Source organism: Zeugodacus cucurbitae, chromosome 3 (genome assembly GCF_028554725.1).
Source record: "Zeugodacus cucurbitae isolate PBARC_wt_2022May chromosome 3, idZeuCucr1.2, whole genome shotgun sequence".
Classification (NCBI taxonomy): domain Eukaryota; kingdom Metazoa; phylum Arthropoda; class Insecta; order Diptera; family Tephritidae; genus Zeugodacus; species Zeugodacus cucurbitae.
The window spans coordinates 14,094,884-14,120,465 of NC_071668.1; the positions used below are offsets into that span (position 1 = coordinate 14,094,884).

General features: G+C 38.0%; 3 protein-coding genes across 5 annotated transcripts in view; 2 read left to right on the forward strand and 1 right to left on the reverse strand.

Annotated features, from left to right (window-relative positions):
* The window catches only part of LOC105216588 (cryptochrome-2), a 108,566-nt gene extending 99,913 nt beyond the window's left edge, over nt 1-8,653 (reverse strand). Inside the window, exons 1-3 of the mRNA XM_054228000.1 lie at nt 8,522-8,653; nt 7,593-8,416; nt 6,641-7,536 (exon numbers count right to left, since the gene is read on the reverse strand). Of these exons, the coding sequence (XP_054083975.1) occupies nt 6,641-7,536; nt 7,593-8,256 (1,560 nt within the window). The 5' untranslated portion in view covers nt 8,257-8,416; nt 8,522-8,653. The remainder of the gene's footprint in view (nt 1-6,640; nt 7,537-7,592; nt 8,417-8,521) is intronic.
* On the forward strand, nt 5,124-6,561 carry LOC105216589 (uncharacterized). Its single transcript, XM_011191170.3, has one exon. It carries the CDS (start codon nt 5,364-5,366, stop codon nt 6,396-6,398), a length of 1,035 nt encoding a protein of 344 aa, XP_011189472.1. The 5' UTR covers nt 5,124-5,363; the 3' UTR covers nt 6,399-6,561.
* A 128-nt stretch (nt 8,654-8,781) lies between the features above and the next one.
* Nucleotides 8,782-25,582, forward strand: part of LOC105216596 (SUN domain-containing ossification factor) — a 56,389-nt gene continuing 39,588 nt past the window's right edge. For all 3 annotated transcript variants that reach the window (XM_029043107.2, XM_029043108.2, XM_029043106.2), the window contains exons 1-2: nt 8,782-9,206; nt 9,353-9,841. In XM_029043107.2, coding sequence (XP_028898940.1) covers nt 9,148-9,206; nt 9,353-9,841 — 548 coding nt within the window. In that variant the 5' untranslated portion in view covers nt 8,782-9,147. The remainder of the gene's footprint in view (nt 9,207-9,352; nt 9,842-25,582) is intronic.

The window sequence follows — 25,582 nt, forward strand, 5'->3', positions numbered from 1 at the left end:
CTTTGTTCGGGCAACCGAACGAATTTACTGGTATCCAAATTAGCCGTCACATTCATGAAGGTCTTAAAGCCCTATAAATGAGGCCCACTGACTATTTCACGATAAACCTGAAATGGGTTCCAGGACACAGTGACATTCCAGGAAACTGTGAAGCGGATGAGATAGCCAGCTTAGGTACCACCAAATTAATTCTGATAATGTGGAAATATATGTATATTCTTATGACCACTTGTAGATATTTAATCGACAAATACGTCATCGACATAGCCGAGTCTCGGTGGAAACAATATCTGACGTGCTCAACAAGCAAACAAACTTGGCCTGAATGGAATAAGGGCCGCACAGAAATTATTGAAATTTAAAAGAAACTGCTTAAGAACTCTAGTAGGAGTAAAATGACTATTGCAAAAGAACTTTATCAAGACCACAGTATGGTTCAGAGAGGACATGGTAGTGTGAGGGATTTCCTCGATTCATAAAGATATATCTATCTTATCTATACCCAGAAATGTTTGCCATCACAAAAGACTTGGGGTTTCAAATACCCTGGAGGTATGCCCGTGATCTATATTGCAAGGAAGAAAGAATTGCTGGAGGCTTAGCACTGGTTCGGACCAGTTCTAAGCACCAAATATTCTCATAGCATACATTCAGGCGCTAATACAACTCTTAATTGCAATTTCAACTAATTTTCGCAGGTAAAATTTAAGTGAAATATTAGTGGAACCTCATATGAGAGTTGGCTTCAATGTGTTTGAGTAAATAAACAGGAGTACTCCTCGTATGTATAACATATAATAAATGTAAATATTTGTGTGTGTGTTCGTGTTGTGATGACAATCACAAGTCGAGTGTAAAATGTAAATGACAACAAAAGTTTACCACATTGACACATAAATATTGTGGCATAAATACATTATATGTAAATATGTATGTATGTACATACATATATATCTAAGCACAAATATAAATAATTTAAGTTATTTACATCTGTTCAGTTGAATTCATTTCACCAAATGCCACACATATGTACATCCATACATGCCTGTAATATGAATAAACATAAAGTAGCATGCTTGTGCGCCTAAAATTATGCTAACTCGCCTTAAAATATGCAAACATACGACGATAAAAACACTCGGCACACACTTCGACAGCAACAAGAGCATGTTACTACAGTGTAGTGTATATACAGTTACAAGTATAAATAATTTCGAATTATTGTCAGGCATGCTTAGCAGCTTGTGCTTGCAGCAGCATATGATTTGTCAACGAAATCTAATAATAATTAATGCAATGCAGTAACAGTTATGAAATAGCAACAGAAACATACATATTTAGTAGTTTGGTGTTACAGGTGTACCTTCATATACATAACTTTACATTAGGAAAACTGGGCAGCAACAAATAAGGTGGGACTGATTTCGGGTGGCGCTGAATAAAAGATTTTGATATTGATTTCGATACCTTTTCAAAAAGATTTCCCAAATATCAGTAGTATTCAGAAAGGATTTCTATTCTACTCTCTTTTCGGACTGTAAATCATATAATCGACTTGAGTACTTAATGTTGTATTTAATGACAGGCCGATAAGTATTTAGCTTATCAGCTGAAGAAAATGGAAATTGGACCTAATGTTCCGAGTTGTTTAACCCCTCTCATAAATATTATCTCTGCAAATTTGTAAAGTAGGTCTCTGAGGGAGCGATAACCTCCTTTATTCGACTTGAATTACTGCCTGCAGAGGGACTTTTAAAAGTTTTCCAAATAGAAGTCCCGCGGATCGATAGGGCTGTAGTTTGTTTGATGGGGCCTAATCCGATCGATTTGGACGACGGAAGTGTTAGCCGCTACGTTGTCATGGTAGAAAAACACTTATTTCGTGGCCAAATATGTCCGTTTGGAGCCTACTCAGTCCAATAATTCATAGTCGATGTAGATTTCCGACCGATAAGACAGTCTTCGGTTTCATCGGAGTGGATTCGTGGTAAAGGTCCCAGTCCATTGTTCACTGCTATGTACTAGTGGATCCATACCACCCGTGGTAACTGTTTTCAAGCGCCGTTACTCATCCAAAACTGACATGTGACCTCTGAAACCAATTTATTACGATCGTCATCTATGAAGAATAGTTACTGTATATAAAATCGAAGCACTTTTTGATTTCTCTTCGCGCTCTCCCTTTCAAAAACAAATCTTTAATCACCGACTGGTTTTGTTCTTCATTAGTCTGAAAGTCGGGGCCCGACTTGTCTACAGTCAAACAGAACAAAAAACAAACGAATCCGATTTGACAGTAGCATTCTACGAAAATGTACTACAAGAAAGTACTATAGTCTACTCCTCGTGCAATCACAGGGTGCTGAGACTAAGAATTTATAGGACCACCTCGTATATTGAATTAAAATTCGAGACAATTTCGTAGTTGGAACCGGCTATCATTGTAGATAAACTGGTTTTTCATTGATCATCCTCATATGCATTTTAGGAGAATAGGTCTTTAAGGAGAATACGACATTGGACTATAATTTCAGATCAGGTCATTTCATCATACAAAACCTTTCATTGTCTCATTTCTCATTCATTTTCAGTCCGAAGCTACGTTTCAGAACAATCCAGTGCGAGCAAACTATCGTCACCAAACCTAACCTAACCTCACTCCGGATATAATTTGAAGGAAGGCATTAACCTCGTGTGTAGATAAGGAAGTAATTGCTTACTATAGAGTCTCCAAATATGTACTCTATCCGATTAAAAGACTTAACGAAAGCTTCTTCAGTATCTAAATCAAACTACAAAGCCGATATAGGACTAATTCCATACTATCCCCCGAAGCACATGTATCAACAGCAGCATTTGGGTGTCGAACAAATATTTGCACAACTATTGAGGAAATTAGAAAATGCACAGCATTTACTGGCAAACTAAATTACAACACCTCCAAATAACTAACTAAAATACATACATACATACACCCACACACACTCAGCCATACCAAGCCACGACGCTGCTTTGTATGGATTAAACAAGAAATTGATAATTATTAGGTTGATTGGACAGCCGTGAAGCTGCAACAATTCCTTTCCTGTATCCCCTCAACCCACCTCACCACACCTCACCTCTTGCGCTAGGTATGTAAACGTGTTAACGCCTGTGCTTATGCAACAACAAGTTGTTTATTTGGTTTACCTCTCATATTCGCCGTAGCCCATGGGCCATTGTTATTTGTGTCACCACGTAAGCCTCGAGGCATACCAACTCAACGGTCGGTTACCATTCGGCATACCATACTTAACATACATACACACATACATATATGAAGTAACGTTGTGTTAATTGATTTTCCTCTGAAATGCAGTGTTGCATTTTTGTTGCTGCAGCTGTACGCTAGAACTGAGCACAATCACTTACTGGTTTGCGATTGTCGCCCGAGTGTTTGGATTGTCGCTGCCGTTGGTTGTCTAAAGCTCTAGGTTGTATGATTACAAATATATATGAATGTGTGTATGTATGTATGTATGTAAGTATGTATGTGTGTTTATGTGCTGGTGTAACGGCATGGTAATGTGGGAAATTATTATTCTTGGCGATTATATTAAGCTGATTTGAGCATTGCGTCGTGAGATAGAATTTTCTCAACACACGCATGCATTTACTGTTATAACTGGCTTGCGGTTTGACAACAATGAGATGCCTCGGTTTAAGTCAGTATAGGCTTGGTTATTGCAAATATCAAATTTTGATGGTGTGTTTTAACGCATATTGGGCATGAGAATTGGATAACCATTTCTTTAATGCCAAATAAGATCCCATTCTGTGGTCTCAAGTTAAAAAAAGTTAAAAAAATCGCTTGCAGCTACTGAGACACATTTCTCACGAGTTTGCGGTATTCTTTCTTTTTATAAATTTCTCCAGTATAGCTTTCGGCACTGCCATGTTGTTGTTGTAAAACATTCTCCAAATAATTTTGTGGAATGTTTTCGATGTTGACAGTTTTTTTACGGATAAAAATGGTCCATCGCAAACGGTCATCATAGCCATCCCACTATCTTCTAAGGAATCTTGGATGAAGACACTCGAGAAATAAAGGTTCCATAGAGGTTCTCATGCATTGATAAAATCGAATATACCAAGCTAAAAGCTAAGGAGCTCTGCGTAGCTTATGAGGAAAGTAAAGAGGTAGTTTCTGATTGTCAAGAAGCTAAAGTAAAAGATCAACGGACAGCTTCAGACACGATTTAATTCACATTCACTGAGAAACCACTAACACCTTCCTTGTCTCTCTCCCAGTGAATGGCGTCCTTGGAGTGAAACCACCAACCATAGCAGACAAAGACCTTGAAACCAGAGTGACCTTTGCGCAACTTCGTTCTGGATATTGTAGCAAGTTAAACTCCTACATATCCAGACTGAAGCCCGACATACAGAATATATGTCCCGCAGCAAGCATGCCCAACGAACCCAACTCATCTGACACCCCTTTCCTCCGAACCCATCAAAACAGCATGTTTCCTGGGCCTACCGTTAGATGACCTCACCGACAACTAGACTTGTGCTTTCCGTTCCAGCAGGGCTGGGTAATCGTTACAACAACAACAGCATCAACACTTACTCAAGACAGTGTGTACCACTTTGAGTTGGTCCAATTGGGTCGGATATATAAAATGCGGCCTGCAATACTGCATGAACTCAATTTTGATCTGAGATAAGATTGACCTTGGCGATCAGTAGAGGATCAAGTCGGGTCTTCGAATCCAGAGCGAACTCTGATTTATATCCGATCAAAGACTGTCATCTTACCAGCATTCTTAAAAACTATTTTGAGGTTGACTGACTGAGAAGCTACAATCATCATCAAACTCTTTGATAAACGTACCATTAAAGTAAGTATCTCATCGAGTGTCTAGTCAGATAAAGCCAAGAAACATTCCAAAGGTCAAAGTACACAGTCGATATGTATTTTGAGTAAAGGTCCCGATTTTACGTCCTATGACACATGAATATCTGGTACCGTTAAGTTTAACTAGAACCGATTGTGGTTGTGGACCTCCCAAGTAATTCTTTTGGAATAAACTACCTTGAAAGAATTACTTTTCTCTTTTTTAAGCATTTAATGTTAAAGAAAAATTATTTCTTTTTTAATGAAGTTTGCACAAAATCGTAGCTACACTCCAAACGTTCATTTAAATATATACTTGAGCATAGATATATAAATTTACAGTTAGTGTTATTGCGAAGAAGAAGTGCATTTAATTTAACGGCATAAATAAAAATAAAAAAGACAGCAGACCGTCTAATAAACGTCAACAGTATACCATAGATTTGAATATATTTTTTAAAATATCAACTGCGAATCAAAGAAAATGTCACGTTTAAGCTACGCGGCAAAGATCTGGATACAACCACATCGACTGGCCAGCACAATAACAACGCTGAAGCGTGTAATATCCACCACAGCGCCAAATCCGAACTTCGGACATCGCGAACTGCCATTACCGAACGAAACGGTACATGTCTTCGAGAAAACGACAAACGACAGTGCACCCAAGGATATTAATAATAATGATGTTAATGATAATGCGACTATAGATGAGGGTAAACCGCCCGCAATGAAAGAGAATAAGCTACCCGAAATGACAATTGTGGACATAGATAGCGGCTATGGACGTATGGACTTCGAAGACCGCATGGAACATATGGATCTGGTGGATCGCATTAACGAAGCCAAACAGTCGAATAATGTGGACCACAACACAGTGTTGCCTTTGGTACGCACAATGCCGACGGTTGTTAATATTGATGGTTACGGCGACGATATGATGTATGAACAGCCGGAATTAATATTACCGCAGACAACCACAGAGGAAGAAGCAGCGGAAGAAACAGCAGAAGAAGCTAAACCAGTCGCTGATGAGGTTACAAAAGCCGTGCCAATGGCCGCCGAGGCAGTGGCAGTGGCTATAATGCCCCAACAGCAGACAGTAATAGACGCCGAGGAAGTAATAGACACCCAGGAAGCAACTAAAGAAACAATTGCTCTTGAAAACCAAACAAGTGTCGAGAAAACAGTGGAGGCTGCAAGCGCAAGTCCAACAATTACGAAAACTACGAACGATGCCAGTGATGTAGAATACATATGCGAAGCCCCGGTAGATATTGATGCCTTCGCCAATGAGCAGGAGAAGAAGCAAGGCACAGTCGACATCGATGCCTACGGTGATGATGAGCGCTTCAAATTGCCGCCGATACCGAAGGACCGAAATAACGTTTTCGAATTCAAAGGCATCAAAATCATTATGCCCAAGCGCATGCTGCGCGAGAGCACTTATCGCTACCGCTTGGATGCAGCTGATAAGGACAAAGCGGACGATATGCAAATTTGCGTTTATGAGAAGTAATATAACTTGAGTAGAATATTGTATGATTTTTTTTTTTTTTCAAATTTTTATGTCATTTTGTAAATATCATGTCATTGGTGATGTCTTTTCATAAACTATAATATTATTTAATAAACTCAACAAAGCTATGAGATATAGCAACTTATAACTACGTAACACACTATATACTACTAGAATATATATAAACTACGCCGTTAGTCGTGGGTACGTCGCTTCTTCGTCAACTGTGCGCTACTGCCTACCTTTTTACGTTTGTCCTTTCCACTTGCGTCACTTTGACTTTTGCACTCCTTCACTTCGCGATTGATTTTGTAGGCCGCGGTCATGCGTTTGATATTCTCTTTGTGCACTATTTCATGTTTCACTATGCGTTGTGGATAATCTTTGCCCAACACACAACCATATTCGCGTTGTGCGCTCAAAGTTGCCTTCCAGGGCTCATAAATACAACCAGCTGGATATTTGGCAAGTTCAGGTACATATTTTCTTATGTAAGCGCCAGTTGGATCGGTTTTCTTGCCGAAAGCAACGGGACTGTAGACGCGAAAATATTGGTAAAAGAATGCCGATGCTGAAAGCCACATCCAATTGCCCGCATTCAATGCCCAATCCTGATCGAGCAGCAATTCTTCGAATACTTTCTGTCCCTCCTCCCAAGAGATCCACAAATCGCCACGCGTTAGAAAGCAAGCAACAGCATGACGCGCTAAATGGTGTATCCAACCCTCTTGACGCAATTGGCGCATTATAGCGTCGATGAATGGGTAACCGGTGCGCCCATGCGTCCAAGCTGACAAATGCGCTTCATTTACTTCCCATGGTATTTGCATGCAGAATTTATTGCCTAACATGCGATCGAAATTAGGCTCTGACGCGGCGGCTGTGTAGTAAAATTCACGCCATAACAGTTGTCCCAGCAATGAAACGGGCGGTTTGGTATGTTTTGTTTGACGCTTTAGTATCTCCATTAAACGCTGATGAAATAAACGCGCGCTAAGGCAACCAAACTTTAGGTAAGGACTAAGCACAGTGGTGCTGGCTTCAAGCGAATTCGGCGAGGTATTGGGTTTTTCAAAGGCGGCAACCCACGATTCGTTGCTAAGCGAGGCAGCCAAGCGACGTAAACCTTCCGTCTCGCCTGCAAGTAAAAATGTAACAAATTAGCAAGTACTTTCATGTAATACAAATACTTACCGCCCAGAAATTTGTTTTCGCCCAACTCCTGTGGACGCTTAACAAGTTCATCTAATGTCGGATATGCGTAGCAGTTGCTGTTTTCTTGCTCCATTGTATCCTTTGGTGGCTTTTGTTCAACTACCAATGGCGCCGGCTTCGCCACCGGCAACGGCACACTGATTTTTTCGACAACGCTTAAAAATTTCTGATACGTTAGTGGCACATTACCACCATTACGTTGTATCACTAAATCTGGATTATATATAGTATGTGAGCAAAATGTATCCACTTTTACGCCCGCTTCCTTAGCCAAACGTTCCACCTCTGCATCGCGTTTCAGCGCGTATGGTTCAATATCCGTTTCGTATGTTAGCAAACCAACACGCCACACCTTAAAGATACGTGGAAAAACTGTAGTTGGCGTGCCGCGTACCACATACAATTGCGTATTGAGTTCACGCAAATTTGCATCCAAATCTGCTAGTGTTTGCTGGAGAAAACGCCAACGATTCGCGCCTACGCGCAACCATTCCAACAACGCAGTATCGAGAATAAAAATCGGGCGCACACAATATTTTGTCGGTTGACTCAGGGCTTTAAAGAATACAAGCGCTAATGCAGGATTATCGTGTACACGTAGCCCTTTGCGAAACCAATGCACCAGCGTAGTTTTGGACTCCATAGCGCATTGCAGAAATTAAATTCAAATTTAAAATAATTTTACGCGAATAGAATGCACTTGATGCATTCAAATAGCGGCCCAAACTGACAGCCGACGCTATGCTTTCCAGTTGGATTCCAATTGGAAATAAAGTTGCCAGTTTACAATAGTTTTCATTAAACTGAAGTTATATTAAATAAATTTTTTAAAAAGAGAATTAAATAAAAACATATGTTAAACCAAGCTTTAATTCGTATTTTAAACCATAATTTTAGCTTTTATTTACCATATTGTTTCGGCTTCTGTAAACATTTTGCTTGAGCTCTCTATCTTGAACAAAAATATTCCCCTTTTTGTGGCAAGAAACAACACTGTTTGTATTTACTTGCATTTGCTTTTAACAACTCTTTCGTTGTCTTCCAATCAGCTTGTTGGTTTTTGACGTTTCCCTTTTCATTTGACATTTTCGTATTTTTTTTTTTTTACTTTTTCTTATTTGTTTGCAGATTAATTTTCGTCGAACGGCTTCCAGTTGATTCTTGTACAGGTTCTTGTTCCCGCAGCTCAGATTTCATACGAAAAATTACAGTTTACACCGTTTAGCAGTGGTTTTAAAGCAAAGATAACACGGAAAATATTGTACAGCAAGTATTATGCGAAAGAAAAGTGCCTAAAATTCGTTTTTTTTAATGTTTTATTAGTGAATATTGCAACGGTTGCAAAAGTGTAGTGAAAGCGCTGAGCGTGTGTGTGCCAAGCGTACTGGAAGAAACAAGCGCAACACAAAAAAGAAATTGCAAAAGTGACGCGAATGCAACGCGCTAAAATATGTGCTTGCAATAAAATAGAGGGATTTATAAAATTATTAAAATTAGCAAAGTGCGTATTATATGTGTGTGTAATGCATAAAATATGCGTATCAATTTGCAATTAGCTTATTTGGGCCTGCTATCGGTGACGTGTATTTCGAGGTAAGCGCACAAAATTTTTGCTAATCAGACAAATGCATGCACATTTGTACATACATACATGTGAACAAATATATTGAAAAATGATTTGCAAAATGTTTATATTTCTTGTTTCACTAATGCAATAAATTAAATATTTTTCTTTGCAGTTGTTTGCTTTTCTTTGTGTTTCTCACCGAGAATGCTAAATTTGTAGCTGCATGTAGTGATGAATCGACAACGCTTCCTGCTGCAGCTGACACAGCTGCTGTGCACAAAGCAGCTGCTGCATCACCGGCTATAGTGGAAATTACACCGATAGATGAAGAAGTGAAAAAATTAACAAATAATGAGCGTGAACAACTTCCAACGCTACAAACAGCTGCTGAAGCTGTTGCTAATACGCTAAACCATGTTGTCGATGATAGCAAAGCAGAGCCGGCCGAGGGCTCGCTGTTGCCAAGTAGTGATTATAGTGCAAGTGCTAGTGATAATGTTAGAAATGATATAATACGTGGAAAAATTAATGATATAGTTGTAAATGAAGCAGCGCGAGAGGCGCAAGAAAACAACAATGAGGAAATAGCTCCAGTTGATGTGCCTGCAATGCACAACGATGACTTGGAAAATGTGCAAGCGAAAGAAAACGTGCAAGAAATGTGAGTTATTTTAGAATACGCAAATTTATATATAGAGTAATTATGAAAGCACAGTTTTAATTTGATTTTCCGGTGTAACTTCTGGTTCTATTGCATTTATCTGCTATTCTTATAAGCGTCCGAGCAATCTGGTTTAAAATTTGTTTTTATTAATTTGATTTCCGTTTAATGTTTAATTTCGGATTTCTGAGGAGTAAATTTTTCTGTGATCACCAATCCTAAAAAGCATTTTGCAATACTATTAAAATTCTATTGAAAACGTGCTTTTATTGTGTAAAAGCAAACAATTTTTTTGTGTAGACAAACATATTACATTTGTTCTCATGTTTTTACAACAACTAAAAAAGTACAATAATAGCTCATTTACGCATGTTAAACGTTTTATATAACCATTTATGATACTTGTTAAATAACATTTAAGTGGTTACATTTGAAATCGAACTGCATACTTGTTTACATTCCTTATTGATAACTTTGTTGTGGTTGCGTCGTGACTAGTGACTTACTGACGCCCATTGTTTACGTACAACTATTTCCCTCATTAAATAAATATAAAAATTTTCGTCAGTTAATACCTTTTTATGTTATTAAATGTGCGTTTTATACCACAATATCAATTTCACATGCTGCGCTGTTATCAAGCTTACAATTATAGAATTGATTTATTATTAGAACACCCGCAGCGTAAAAAAAATAAAAATCATTGTGGAAGCGCATTTGAAATTGCTACAATACGAGGGAGATTACTATTGTACACTTTATTTGTAGAGACACTGACTTATCGCCTTATTAATGCCTTGGAAAGCGACGTAAATATATGAATGGTGTACGATTAAGTGGTAAAGTCCAGTACGCATTGTGAACTTCAACTGATAAAAGGCAATAACACAAATATGTGGAAAATGTGTAAATAGACACATTTATCTTGGTGCATTGTTAACTTCACTACACTTTGTACTCACAGTCAATTTTAATTAGTATACATATATGTCCATATGTACGTACATTATAATACATTCATATATAATCCAAGAGGGGCGTTTGAAAAAAAAAAGAAAACAGTTGTTTAAAAACCATTTACGGCCACACTTTAAAAATGCATTATTTTTATTTTTTTTATATTTTTTTTCTTAAACTGACTGCCAGTCCGTCGGCATCTTTGTAGTACTCAAATACTATATATGATTATTCACACACTACCGTATGCATTTACACGTCTCGCAATTATCGACAATTTCTTAATGCGGAATTTCGTTCAAAATATGCAAAAACAAAAACACACAAAAAAAACAGGTGAAATGTTAAATATGAAATGCGAAAAATGACCATAAACAAGCAGGGGTGAAAACTTAGCTATCTGCAATAAGGAAAATACTATAAACACTTATTTCTGCTGTTATTATATTATTGTATGACAGAAAATCCTCAATATTTATAGATTGTCACAGTTCATTGGCGGCAAAGGCAGTTTTGGTGCATATTTTCCACATTTTTGTGTGTCAATTATCGTTAGTGGGGGAAAATGAGGTAGCTTCATATACAATTAATATTTTTAGTATTTTTCAAGGCTTTATAATTAATGAAGTGTATTTTCCGTAATTTTGTTTTGCATGCTATAAGTCATGTAATCGTAATTAAAGAAAATTATTATTAATTATGAAATTTTTGGCCTAATTGGCTTGACAATGAAAAGTTTATAACAAAATTTGCTAAATTAGTTACTAAAAGCACCACTTTATATATTATATATTAAAAAAGAACCCTTGAGGTTTGCAATTCCAGTGAATAATTTCGTAATAATTCCGACAGTAATTCTCAAGTTCAAAATTCGCTTGAACCCAACAATAATGCATGTCTAATGACGTGTGTAAATAAATGACAATGAAATTACTTTATGTGTTATCAGGCAATCAGTCATATTAAATTGTCGACAGTAAAATAATATTATAATAGAAATGAATTAAGTACACACAAACATATTTATTTAACCCAGCAAATTGTTTTGACTTAGTTTGAATTTCGCTTGTCAGTAAGATCTAACATTTTTGTAGTTGCAGGCATTTATTTCTATATAATTTGACTGTTAAATATTATTATTTTTATTTTGTGTGATTATATTTTATTTGATATATTTTTTTGTATGTTACTTTATATATTTTTTTTTATTTTGTATATTTTTTTTTAAATGTTATATATTTTTTTATATTTTATTTTATATATTTTTTTATATTTTATTTTATATATTTTTTTATATTTTATTTTATATATTTTTTTATTTTGTATATTTTTTTTAATTTTATATATGTTTTTTATATTTTATTTTATATATTTTTTATTTTTTTATATATTTTTCAAATTTTAAATCAGTTTTTATCGCTGGAAGTATAATTGTTAGAAAATAACAAATAAAAAACAATTTGATATATTTTTTTGTATGTTACTTTATATATTTTTTTTTATTTTGTATATTTTTTTTTAAATGTTATATATTTTTTTATATTTTATTTTATATATTTTTTTATATTTTATTTTATATATTTTTTTATATTTTATTTTACATATTTTTTTATTTTGTATTTTTTTTAAATTTTATATATGTTTTTTATATTTTATTTTATATATTTTTTATTTTTTTATATATTTTTCAAATTTTAAATCAGTTTTTATCGCTGGAAGTATAATTGTTAGAAAATAACAAATAAAAAACAATTTGATATATTTTTTTATATGTTACTTTATATATATTTTTTTATTTTGTATATTCTTTTTAATTTTATATATATTTTTTTTTTATATTTTATTTTATATATTTTTTTAATTTTTTTTTTATATATTTTTTTAATTTTTTTATATATTTTTCAAATTTTAAATAAGCTTTTATCGCTGGTTTAGAATGGTTAGAAAATAACAAATAAAAAATAATTCGGAACGTCATTTCCACCACGTTTTTTCACATTTTTTTTTGTGTAGCTACTTATTTTCATTGTTATTATACAAATGTTTAAATATTTCTACTTGTTATTGTCGTTAGCTTATCTTTTTTCACAAACATAACTAATACGCATTGTAATTTCATTCATTTTAGTTTCACATAATAAATTATATGTACATTATTCATAGATATGTATTATTTATTTATTATTGTCAAAATTAATACGTAGTAATAGTTATGTGGTGCCACTATTTAATGGATTTAAAGCAGTTTGTTCTTATCGCGTGTATTTTTGTTCGTTTCCGCGCTAGAGCACACTAATCTGCTATTTACTCTAGCTATTTGTTGTTGTTCCTGCGCTATAGACGTTGACAAACAACGCCTGTCGCCAAGCACAATATTTGCAAAAGTTTTCGCTGACTAAAACACCCATTTTTTATTTTTCTTTTTTTACTTTTCTTTTTTTACGAAAACACTTAAAATTGTAGACAAAAAGTGTTTAGATTGTTTTTATTTTTCGCAATTTACGTAATTCGTCTGTTTATTTAATTTCATATTCTATTTATTTGCCAATTCTACTTCTTGCCTACCAATAACAATGCAATTAGGGTAGGGTAAACACCACCCAATTTCCCCTTGGTTTAGTTTTAAGTTCAAGGTTGCCACATTTGACTTTCCGTACGACTTCACGTCTAAACGCGTAAATGTGTATTTTGATCGCTCGAAGGTCACTGCTGTCAGCGAAAACTTTTCGAAAGAAGTGTTTCTTATTATTATGCGCATTTTAAAATCAGTTTAAAGTGTTGTTTGTGCTCGCTTTGAGATATATAGTAAAAAAAAATATTGCGAATATTTGTTTCCCATTTTTTTCTTGCTATTTTTACTTTTATTATTTTATTTTCGAAACTGTATGCGCGTGGCATTTACTAGCTATAAATATTTGTTTATTTATAAAAGTGTCTGCTATTTAATTACTTGGAAGGAAAATTCGAAAATATTTGATGAAATTATGTTTAATATTTACAGTATTATATATACATATATAAATAGTTTTATATTTATTGTATATTTGTATTTGCTACGTGTTTAAAAACATGTTTATTGATGTTGTTGAATTTTATAATTTTTATATAATTTTATTTTTTTTACTTATTTTGACATACCCTGTGTTATATATTTATTATTAATTCCACCAAATGGTGTCAATCTATTTCCATACATTCTACAAAAATATATTAAAATTAAATTTTATAAAAAAGGCTGAGATGAGGAAACTTAATTCTTCAGATTAAATTTATATATGCTTGGTGAAAAATAATAATTAGTATACCATAGCGCTTACTTAAAAAAGTTCTTGAAAGGCAATTCTATCAGAATGAATTCTCAAAAAACATATGAAATAAACTCCTATTAATATGTGTATATTGGATCAAGTAAAATCTTAAATGCAACAAATTTTAAAATGTGCAACAACAACAACCTGCTATTATTAGCATTATTAGCTCTGATTATGCGACAATCTATCCTATGTTAGATTGCTGAAAAGCAAACCTTGGCTGTATAAAATCCAGTAAATAGAATAAAACATCATAACCTAGAGCAATGTGAATATTTTTCTGAAAAAATACCTCAATTATGCTATATGCTATTTTCACCAACAACAATCACAGCGATTGCATTTCTCCTCGCGCAGTTCACTGACCAGCGCTCAACGCTATCGTTCAACATCTTCCCACACCATGTCGCCACATTCGAGAAACAATTAACGTTTCTACCTATTGAAATTTTTATTTCACCTCTTTTGTGAATAATAAAAAAAAACAAAATGTTTCTGAAAATCGAAAGCAAAATCGCCTTAATGCGCGCGCATGTCCATAACAATTTATCAGTCTGCCACTTGACCAGTAACGCCTGCAATTACCCGACGTTGCGCATTTAAATGTAATTTTTTATGACAACGAAATTAAAACGGTGAAAATAAAATTATTTCGCAAATAAATAAAAAATGCAAAAACAGAAACAAAAACAAAAAGGAAAAATCACGCTAGCATGAAATGAATTGAAATTGCTTAAATCCGCCCGCAACGCACGCGTATGTGAATTGCCAAACAACTGCTAACTCCGCTGGGAAGTTTGTTGGTGGCGCTGAGCGAATTTAATCGCGCACCATTTTCACCCCTTAGGGATAAATGCATAATTTTTACAGCGGCAGCGGCAACTGCAACGGCATTTTTGCGCATAAACAATATGTGAAACTTAAAAGAGTGCTATATTACAATATATATATGTATGTGTTGTGTGTGTGTTTACCGCGCGCGTCAAAAAGGAAGAAAACGTTGCGCTTAACAACCCACATAACGCGGCGCGCGTTGTGTTATGCGCAGTAAGCGCGCGTCGCCCGCGCGTTGCTTTGGCGCACACTGTGTTGCTCCCACGATAAATGGCGGCGCGCATAGCTATACCACGCTGCTGATAACTAACTGTGTACTGGCATCTTTTCATGTGTGTTTGTGTGCGCGCGCTTTTGTTGCGCGCCGCGTGCTTTAGTTCCAGTTTTGCGCTTCCAAACGTCAGCTTCTTCTACTACATGCCACCAACTACACTAGATTGCTAACCAATAGCGCCAACTCCTGCCGCCCCCTCTCCACCGCTGCGCGCACACACACACACATGCGAGCGCGCGCTACAGTTTTACTTTCTAATTTTCTCGGTGTGGGCATTTCATTGATGCATAAATCGTTTTTTGCGCTGGCTGCGCACCGTCGCCGCCATCATCAAACATCCTTATAAAGGCATTTCACCAAATGTCAGTAGTACGTAGCAGCTAGTGCGAGTGCGGTAAGGGTAGCGACTGTCGTCGTCATTGCCGTCGTCCTCATTGTGGCCGCCACGTGAGTTAGTAAATCGCCTGCCGTCGCACAGCCGTCACATTTAATGGGAAAAATGTCAAACGCCAACGTGCCGCGGTTAAATGAAATATTGAAAACGCATTTACAGTCGACACCTGGCCTGGTCGAAAAAGTGCAGTGCGCGCGCATGCCCCAACGCGCTCAATACGCTTACCGCGCCCGCCTCGTCTGCTTCTGGCTGATAAATTTAGAGCTCAACTAGCTAAGCGCGTCAGGAATATTACTAAAAGCATAACGGCAATGTGAGTGCGCGCACACACAATCACACAGATAAAGAGCGCTCTGGCACTAACACACAGAGACAGCGCGCGCTCAAACACATTCACCCACTCTTGCTAATGCAAGCATTTCACCTCTAAGCCGCCGTCATTGTGCGCGCGCTTTAAGCTAATTTAGCGGAGTCAAAAAAAAAGAAAGAAGTAGAAAAAGCAAAACCGTAACAACAACAACAAACAAAAAAAAATCAATTTTCCCGCCGAGTCAAAGGAATAAATCAAAAATATGCACACATTTGGCAATAAAATTGTGTGATCACTTTCAATTGTAATTGATTGATATGGCACGAACGGCTGTGCCGGTGTATCTCTCTCTGTGTGTTTGTGTATGAGTCTGGACGTTGGCGCGACAAGCGCAACAAGTGGTAGTTAACTAACGATATAGTCGATATTAACGGTAAATAAATGTATTTGTTTCAGCAACATTGATGCTAGTTTTCTACGCTCTTGGTTGTTGTTGTTGTACATTTCACACAAAAACATTCAAGCATGTATTCAAATGTTTATCTTTTGTGATTGATGTTGCTTTTAGTAGTTAATTTTAATTCAATGCTATTTGTATTTTGCACAGCACACCAACATACACACACTCTCAGAGACACACATGGTTGCATTTGCGCTATCACTTCATTTATTATATGTTTGTTTGTGATTGTGTGTGTTTGTTTTTTTAGAAAGGGGTCGTTGTTGGGGTGTTCATCCGCATGTCCTCTGGCAAGTGCTTTCGAAAGTGCCATTAAAAGCACAAAGTTGTCTGCGAAATCGTTACATTTAACAAAAACAAAAGAGAATTATTCATGAAAAAAATATTATTTGCTCTACTTTTACTTTATATTCTTCGCAGGATCTTCTTTCTGTGGATTTGTTGAAGATTTGTCTACAAGAATGTTTCAGTAGTTAAGAACCCGCTATTACTAGAACCGAAAATAGCTTAAAACTTAAACTAGCCATAAATTAGGTCCAGCTATCCCATTTTGAAGCTTTCTCTAGCTTTTAAAACGAATTTTCCTCCATACATATTTAATCTGTAGCTGGTCTTTCGTTATTTCGAAACCTATTTCCATAAGATTTATGTAATGATCTTTCCTAGAGCCGTTTCCCTTGTTTAACAACTCCGTAACTTCCTCTTTCGATACCAAAGGAAAAAAGGTGTTAGATGAGTAGCCTCTAGGGGGCATGCAAAGAGGTGATTAGTGTCATGCGGTTAGCTCTTTGCATGCAGGACATATATTGAGTATGTCAGGGTCTAGTCTGGATAAATAGGAATTTAACCTGCTACAGTATACAGAACGAGGTTGCGCGAGGGTCACATAGTTTCGCGAGGCAACTCGAGCTCTGTGTTTGCGATGAGTGGTGTTGTATCTCCAAATACGCCATTCACGGGGAGGGAGTCGTTTGCTCCCGTTTACTTGTCGCTACCTTCTTCATCCTTTCTCGATATCCCAATGAAATATATAGACAACACCATACAGAGACCTTGCAATATGAGTTTAGGATATATGTCAGATGTGCCTGATGTCTTAATTACTTCTCAGGGATCTCTAAAGATTAAGACATACTCTCTGAAGATATCTTCTTGTGTCTGTCGAGGTCTCTTTTTAAATAGTACCGTTGATATCACTGTTTATTTGACTAATTTGTTCTACGAGGAAACGCTTGGTAAGAATTTAAGCTGGAACTCCACACCAGTCTTTTCAAATTTTTGGAATTCAGAACTTCAGCTCTCATAGCTGAATAAAACTCGAAATATCAAAAGACCTGGGAATCCTCTTACTAGCATTGCATAATTTTGTGTGGTTGGTAGTGTTCCAATACCTCAGATGTATATTTGAGCAACCTTTGAAAGAGCTAAACGGTTTTGAGCAGCTAAAGGTAGAATTTTCCTTTGAGAGAAGCTAGCAAGATATACTGAGTTCCCAGTCATCGACTGCTGACAGCTCCGTCCGTTTTTAATACGATCTATGCAGAAGATTGATCGAAATGAATCGGAGTCTTAAAGTGCCTACCAGGTGTCTATAATCTTGCACTGGTAAGACCGTTTTCACACGGGCAATTTTTGTCGCGGCAATTCTTAAAACTAAGAATAAACTCTAAGTCTAATTGGACCAAAGTTTCCTTTTTCAGTACGAAATCTCCGTAGGGTTTTATATACCAGTAACGTTCTTTGCTCAAGGTTGGTTTGAGGGCGCCTTATAAATGTGTATCTAAAACCCTCATCTCCCGGGATTATACTTAAATAAACAGGGCTAACGATTCTGATGAGAAAACGGAGATTTTGATTGATTCTTCGGAGTAGCGGATCTCGATGCCTTTTGGCTTGTATTTCTAACAACCGGATGGTAGTTTAAGTATCCAAAGCCGTATTTAGCGAGATTCTTAGTTATGGTGAACAAACTTGGCAGTCTATTAACGTCTCACGAGTGGTTTATTTAAGTGAAAAACATTCATAAAAACAGAACAGCCCTACAAAGTCGCCTAGAATCTGGTATAATCACTCATCACTCACTAATAGCTGCGAGTATCAATTTTCCATTATTATCACCTAAATTATTCAATAAACTATTAATAATTTCCTTACAAACATCTAAGCGCTGTCACATTTCAACCGCAGAAAATCATAATATGAACACTCATAACTTTTATAAATGGCCAAACCGCAGGCGTTGTGACCCTAACAACATTTTTCAATTAAACCCTTGCCTTTTTAATGCCTTCCTTAATACAATTTGTTTGCACACCGAATGGCACCGAATCACCTGACCTCGACTGAAGTGGCGCGCGGCAAGCGCTGTGTTTGATCTTCAAATATTGTATGCAGTTAGCCTGAGCCGGCAGACATGGCATGGCTTTTCACGCTATTAAAAACGCTAAGCGAGTAAAATCCGCAAATCCTACAGACACAAGCGCCTTAATTACAAGGAATATATGTGCGATGCATTTACGGTTATTTATATGCCAAAAACAATTTTTATGGTTGTCTTTATGCTACCATTTTTCATGCCACAACACTGAAAGACAGACAGACAGCAGCGCGATGAGGTGAAACATTGAATGTTTATATGTATGTATATGAGTGGACGACGGACATGTATGTGTGTCGGTATATCATATATTATAAGTGAGGAGTTGTTAGTTATTCATACACAACGGCGGACATGCATTGACCTTTTACCAAAGCTCCAGCAACAGCTACACAGTCGCCGCGGCAGTTGTTGACGCAGCGTTGCAATTTATTACACGCATAAAGTGTACGAATGCAGTCGTGTATGTTCGGTTTGCCTGGCGGTATTGACAAACACCGCTGCGGGTTGCAACATTTCCAAATGATGTCAATTAAAATGTACAATAAAAACAAACACACATTTTAACAACAACAACAACAAGTCAATATAGTGCTTCGCATTAATTGAAACAAAAGCAGGCTAAGCGAAATAGTCAATGATTTGGAAAACAAAAACAATCGCAAACGAATACAAATAATACAAGTAAAAACAACAACAAACAATTACAAAAACAACTGTTGAATTAAATTCAATAGAGCAAGTTAAGTGAAATATACGAATTGAGTGACAGAATTGCAAAAACAAAAATAACTAAATAAATTAAAAAAAGCAAAGCAGTAATACGCACATAAATGCTATTATAAAGGGTTTTTCAATTTGTGTTTTCCATTTTATTTTTAATTTTAATGAAAAGGTTTGATTTTTCCATAGATCTAAATTTTTTAAACTATTTTGAGGTTATGTTAGCTTAGGTTAAGCTGGTTGACAGCAGGAGACACATAGTACTCTTATTCCTTAACGGTGTTCAATTAAATTTTAGCTTACTTAGATTTTAAAAATGTACTACATAGAAATAGAACCCCTTTTTGTGAAAATTCCCGAATTATTGTCCAAACGTCGAGAGATTTTCTCATCATTGTTATATTTTTGAAGTTAGATAAGGTTAGGATAGTCTTTCTGACAGGAAGAGACATAGACCTTTTGTTCCTTCCTTTCACACGACAGTGGGGTCTACGTACGGAACGGACCCGTGGTTTTATGCGTTCGAAGATGGTCAACGCGTCAGCATTCCTTAAATTATTTAGGGAATATTTTCTGTCGCTGCAACAACAACAACCTTTAATTCCATATTCACAGTACTTCTATGGCGTAAGGGTCTTAATATAATTAATTTACAGCAGCACGCCATTCATTCTTTCTTTTGGTAGTTTGGCGCCAATTGGTAATACCAAATGAAGCCAGGTCTTTCTCCACTTCGTCCTTCAAACGGAGTTGAGGTCTTCCTCGGCTATCACTAGCGGTTACTGCATCGAACACTTTCAGAGCTGGAGCGCTTTCGTCCATTCGAACACCATGACCTACACAGGACGGTAAATCTTCCGCAACACCTTTCGTCCACGCTTCTGCACAATGTTCGTCGGGAGAGGACTTTACTTTTCAATTGCCTACTCAGTACAATGTGGCATCTGTTGGTAAGAGTGATTCTGCGATGGATTTCCAGGCTGACATTGTTATTGCTGTTAACACAGATAAGCGAAATTATCTACAACTTCAAGGTTATGACTGTCAACAGTGTAGAGCAGTATGGAAAGGCTCAACTGGAAGAAGCTTCGGCTACAAGGTCTTACCAGAGGCTTAAATCTGGTTCTAACTTCGCTTCTGTTCATTGGGTTTGGACCATCGGGGAGTTTCGTGGTGGCTTTGGTTTAAAAACCTAAAGCACGACAGAGGTTTTAGATGGGCCTCGGCCATATCAAGGTGTCAACAATCCATACCACACTCCAATTGATACTGAAGCTGCATAACAAAATCAGGGCGCTGATCAACGCATTGTATTGATACGCTTGTGTTCTTGAACACACGTGCGGTTAAGTTTATAGTTGGTTGAAAATGGGGGGCGAAGTGAAATCAAAGGTTATAAATCCGGGATCGCAGTGGATCCCGAATCAGAAGAACGGTCCCAGTTGTTACAACTAGAATTCTACCAGCCATTTTCTATAGGCATAGCATCAATTGTTGTATTAACTGGATCCAAGAGTCTTATTTTTGACTGCTGCCAAATTGCAACCTTGCAATTTTGAAATTACGTGTTGATTGACACTGTATGAATGAACTGTATAACAAATATCGAGGGGAGTAAATTGAAGACAATTAAACCATTATTTGATTTATAATAAGTTAACAGCTTTGTTTTTGTAAACATATTGTATGAATGCGTGGATGGCTGGAGGGAAGTTGAGGCGAGCGCCTCTACATAGCCTACGCTTCAGGTGAACTTTTACGATTATTTTAACGCGGCAACAAAAAAATACTTACAAATGCAGCAGCAGCATCAGTAGTGGCAGCAGCGGTACTTACGTTTGCACTTGCTTACTTAATATACTCACATGCGAGTACAGCGGCCGACACTTCGTACATGCGCCAGAGCGCGCTGGTACTTTCACTTTCATTATCAAGTCGCAGACAAAACAATTTTCGCACAAATACCGCAGCAATAAACGCTGATCGTTGCAAATAACAAGCGACGATATAATCGCACACAAAATACATACCAGCATTTGCCAGCACCGCGGTGCCACACGCTGCATGTGTGATCTTGTTTATTCAACGAAGCGCAACTTTGGCTGCCGCTTGCCATTGCGCTGTCGTTTCTGCTGTTGTCATTGGCTGCTAAACAGCGAAAAGTCATGATCATGATGAGGAGATCACACAGTTTAAATGCGACAGCCAGACAGACAGACAGTTACGACAAGCGGACAGCCGGCATATAACGCGCGGGTGTATAGTATCTGCACAATCTTATGCGTGAACTGATGTTTTATGCATGATTTGTTGTTGTTTTTATTTATGTTATTGTTGTTGTTTTTATTTATGTTATTGTTGTTGTTTTGATAGTATAAGCGCCGGCGCGCAATCATTCAAAATTCGCAATTACTCCGATTCAATCGCGCAGCCGCACCGCGCATTGCAGATTGGAGACGCTTGATCGCGATCAGCGCAGCGGCAACAGCCTGAGGCTAAACGTGCACATACGGTGTGCCGCACCAGCGCATTTTCATTTAAACTTCACAAATTTGCGCTTAATGCAAATGAGCCGCCGCCGCCGCCGTCGATTGCAACTTTGTTGCTGCGATCGCGATCTGGCGCGCCGATCGTCGAACGTAGAAAAGTGAATCCCAAGCGATCGATACTAACTCGCTAGCTAGCTCTAGCGCTTTGCACATAAGCGGTGCGGTGCGATGCGATGTAATCAGTGCGTTGCTGCAATTGCTGGCAATTCGGTCTTTGGTGATTGCTGGCCGCCGTAATTGCGCTGGGAATTCGTTGAGTGACGCATTTTTCACGTTCGCCATTGTGGTAAACGTTCATTTTTTGTTTTTGGATTTTCATTTTCGTCGTTTTCTGCCAGCTGCATTATTTATTGCTGTATTTGTTGCATTATTTCCTCCATACACAACACATTTCCACGCTCTTAAGTCACGGGCTGCTGTGGTGTTTTGATCTACGACTGTGGCGCATTTTCCTGACTTGTAGATACTTAACTGCAACTGTCCAAAGTGTTTTCGGCGCTGCTGCTGCTGCTGCGTCGTAAGCCACTGAAGGAGGCGGTGGCGGCAGCAGCAGCAATGCATTATATGCTGGCGGTAACTGATTTTTTTCGTAACCGTTATACTTGTTTTTTCGCCACCACTGCTGCTGCCATTTAAACGACTCGACTCGACTCGTTGCTGCGCCATTTGCCATATATGGCGAGTTCACAAGGCGCTCGGCAAAAACGGCAAACATTCGCCGCCAATTGATATTCGAAAAGCAGACAAAAAAGAAGCGGAGAAAAAGCAGAAGAAGCGATAAAAAATAGTCGAAAATACCCACCTTTCGTTATCGCCACAAACATTGCAAAGTAAACATTTCATTCATTTGTAAGTCGGCGGAAAGACAATCTGAAAAACTCACAGGCCGACAGCCGGCAGCCCAAAACCGCAGCAGAGTCACTAGTCGGTGTGCCACCAACGCCATCCTTAGAGCCACCGTCACTGGCTGCCTGCCTGCCTGCCTGCCTACCCACTTTGTATTGCAAAAACTGCTGAATGAACTGGACGCGACAGCTATGCAGACGCCGCTTAACTACACGAGCGGATGGACGGACGCACCGACAGACAGACAGAATGTTGTTAGTAATGTTTGTCGGCTGCCTGCATCAGCCGGTTTGTTTGTTTTTTTCATACTAATTTTTCCTACCATCATCATTATTACTGTTTTTATTTCTACTTTTTTACTTCACCTTATTTGTTATGCGCATTTTTTGTTTACTTTTCAACTCTTCGCTTACAACAACTCCCGCCTGGTAGCGGTAACTTCACTCTTTGTTTGTCCAGTATCTATATTGTTGTGCGGTTTGTCTGTCTGTCTTTTCATTTGACCGGCATCTGATTAGGTTCGCATACTCAGTCACCATACTACGTCTGTCTGCCACTGCCGGACTGCACTGGACAGTAGTAGGTAGGTAGTACTTACTGGAGTTGACTTGACTTAAGACTCTCCACCGGCCAGGCCAGCCAGCCAGACAATGCGGCGTGCAATGGTCGGCAGCGGCGTCGGCGGTACACACACCATAAAGTCGCAAATAAATTAATAAATCAACATGCAAATGTGGCCGAAAGGAAAATTCGTTTTCATTTGCGGGAGAAATACGACCAAACCGCTGTGACACGGCGCTACAATTCATCGCAATCCAATGGGAATACACCTACGGCCGCCCACCACTTCCCTGATCTGAGTTTTATGTGATTTTGCTGTTAGACTGGACAGTGGTGTGGTTTTCCCCGGTTTGATCTAGTATACCGTTAGTTTTCTGCAAATACTTTCTTTTATTATTAAGAGTTGTTTCACTTCTTATTGCATTCTAAATGACCCTACTTGAAGAAAAAGTGCAAAATTATTCGTTAGCAAGGTCATCTAACTGGATGCTCAGTATTCAGCTGTTTCGACGGGGTCGGACCGTGGAGAAAAAGCTTTTAGATGAGTCTAGTTCGTTGGCCATGCAAAGAAAATTGGTGGTTATTAACGGGCACTCACATAGGTCATCAATGTTATCTAACGGGATGCCCAGGGACGAGCTGTTTCGACGGGACCATTAGGAGACGGATTTTAGATGAGTCGGGTTCCTTGGTCTTGCAAAGAAAAATGTTGGTTAGTAATGGCGGGAACTCACGCAGGTCATCAAGGTCTTCTAACGGGATGCCTAGGATCGAGCTATTTTGATGGGGTCGGACCATTGGAAGGCTGTTAGATGAGTCGCGTTCATTGGGCAAGTAAAGAAAACTGATTGATAGTATCGACGGGACTCACGCTGGGTCTGTATTCGATATGTCGCGGTCTTGACTGGATAAGTTGGTGTTAAGCCTGGTACAGTATCCAGAACGAATTGGGATGTGGAAACTCGAGCTTGTCGTTTGTAATTGGTAATGGGTTGGCTACGAGGATACCATTTACTGGGAGGGAGTATTATTCATTTTCCAACGAAGCGCCCATTTCTGCACACTGTGTGTCGAAAATACCGTACAGCCGCCACCATGCTCCGTCATAGATTGCCGTGACCATTACATTACGTTTTGGGGTCCAAGCGTGGGTATATCGACACTTAAACCCACACATCCACAAACATACTTGAGTATTAGATATACGTAAGTAGTTAGAAATACCGGGTGTGTGTGTGTGCGTTGCAATTTGGTAACCTTTGCCGTTAGCATAGCATTGGACAAATTATATTGTTGCATTTATTTGTTTTATGTTGCCCAAAAATTTATTGCCAACAATTTCACTTTTATTCGACGCATAAGCTAGCCAAGAGACCGAATAAAAATTAGACACTTCAACTGTGCCGGTCAAGCAGACAGCCAGCCAGCGAGCCAGCAGCCGGCCGGCCGGCTTAAATGCCAGCCACACATAAGACATTGTTATCTACACTCGTCTGTCGCTTATAACAGCCGACAGAGTCCTCGTCTTCGTCGTCATCGCCAGCGCCATCGTTGTTTTTATTGTTGTTGCCGATATCTGACTGCTTGTGTGTAAGTCTGTCACAATGCGGCTTGTTGCTGCTGCAATTCTTAAGATAAATGCACTCAATGACACCAACAAAAGCAACCATCATAACAACAACACTAACAGCAGTGACATCGTTGAAAAGAGCAATTGTAATGCAACAATCGGTTCAACTGTAGCTGTCAAGTCGAAGTCAAACGTTTCGGCGCTTACATTTGCATTTGTGAACAACTTCAACAGCTTCAAACTCAACAACCGAAACTCAGACGACCGACTTGCAGCTCGCAAATTCAAATTCAAATTCACAACGAATGAATACGACTTTTAACAGCCGCTGCCGCCGCTGCAGCCAATAGCGATAAAACAGCATGTTAAACTAAACAAAAAACTATTATGTAAATGTTAATGAAGTGGATTTGTTATTTCAACCGCGATTCCGATCGCATACGAAATGAGCAACAACAACAACAACACACGAAGCGAAGGCGCATTTTCAACGAGTCTATTTGAGGTCAGTTAAGCGCGACCGTTGAGTGTCGGGTCTTAAGTATTCCGAAGTGTCCGAAAAGTGCCTAAAGTCA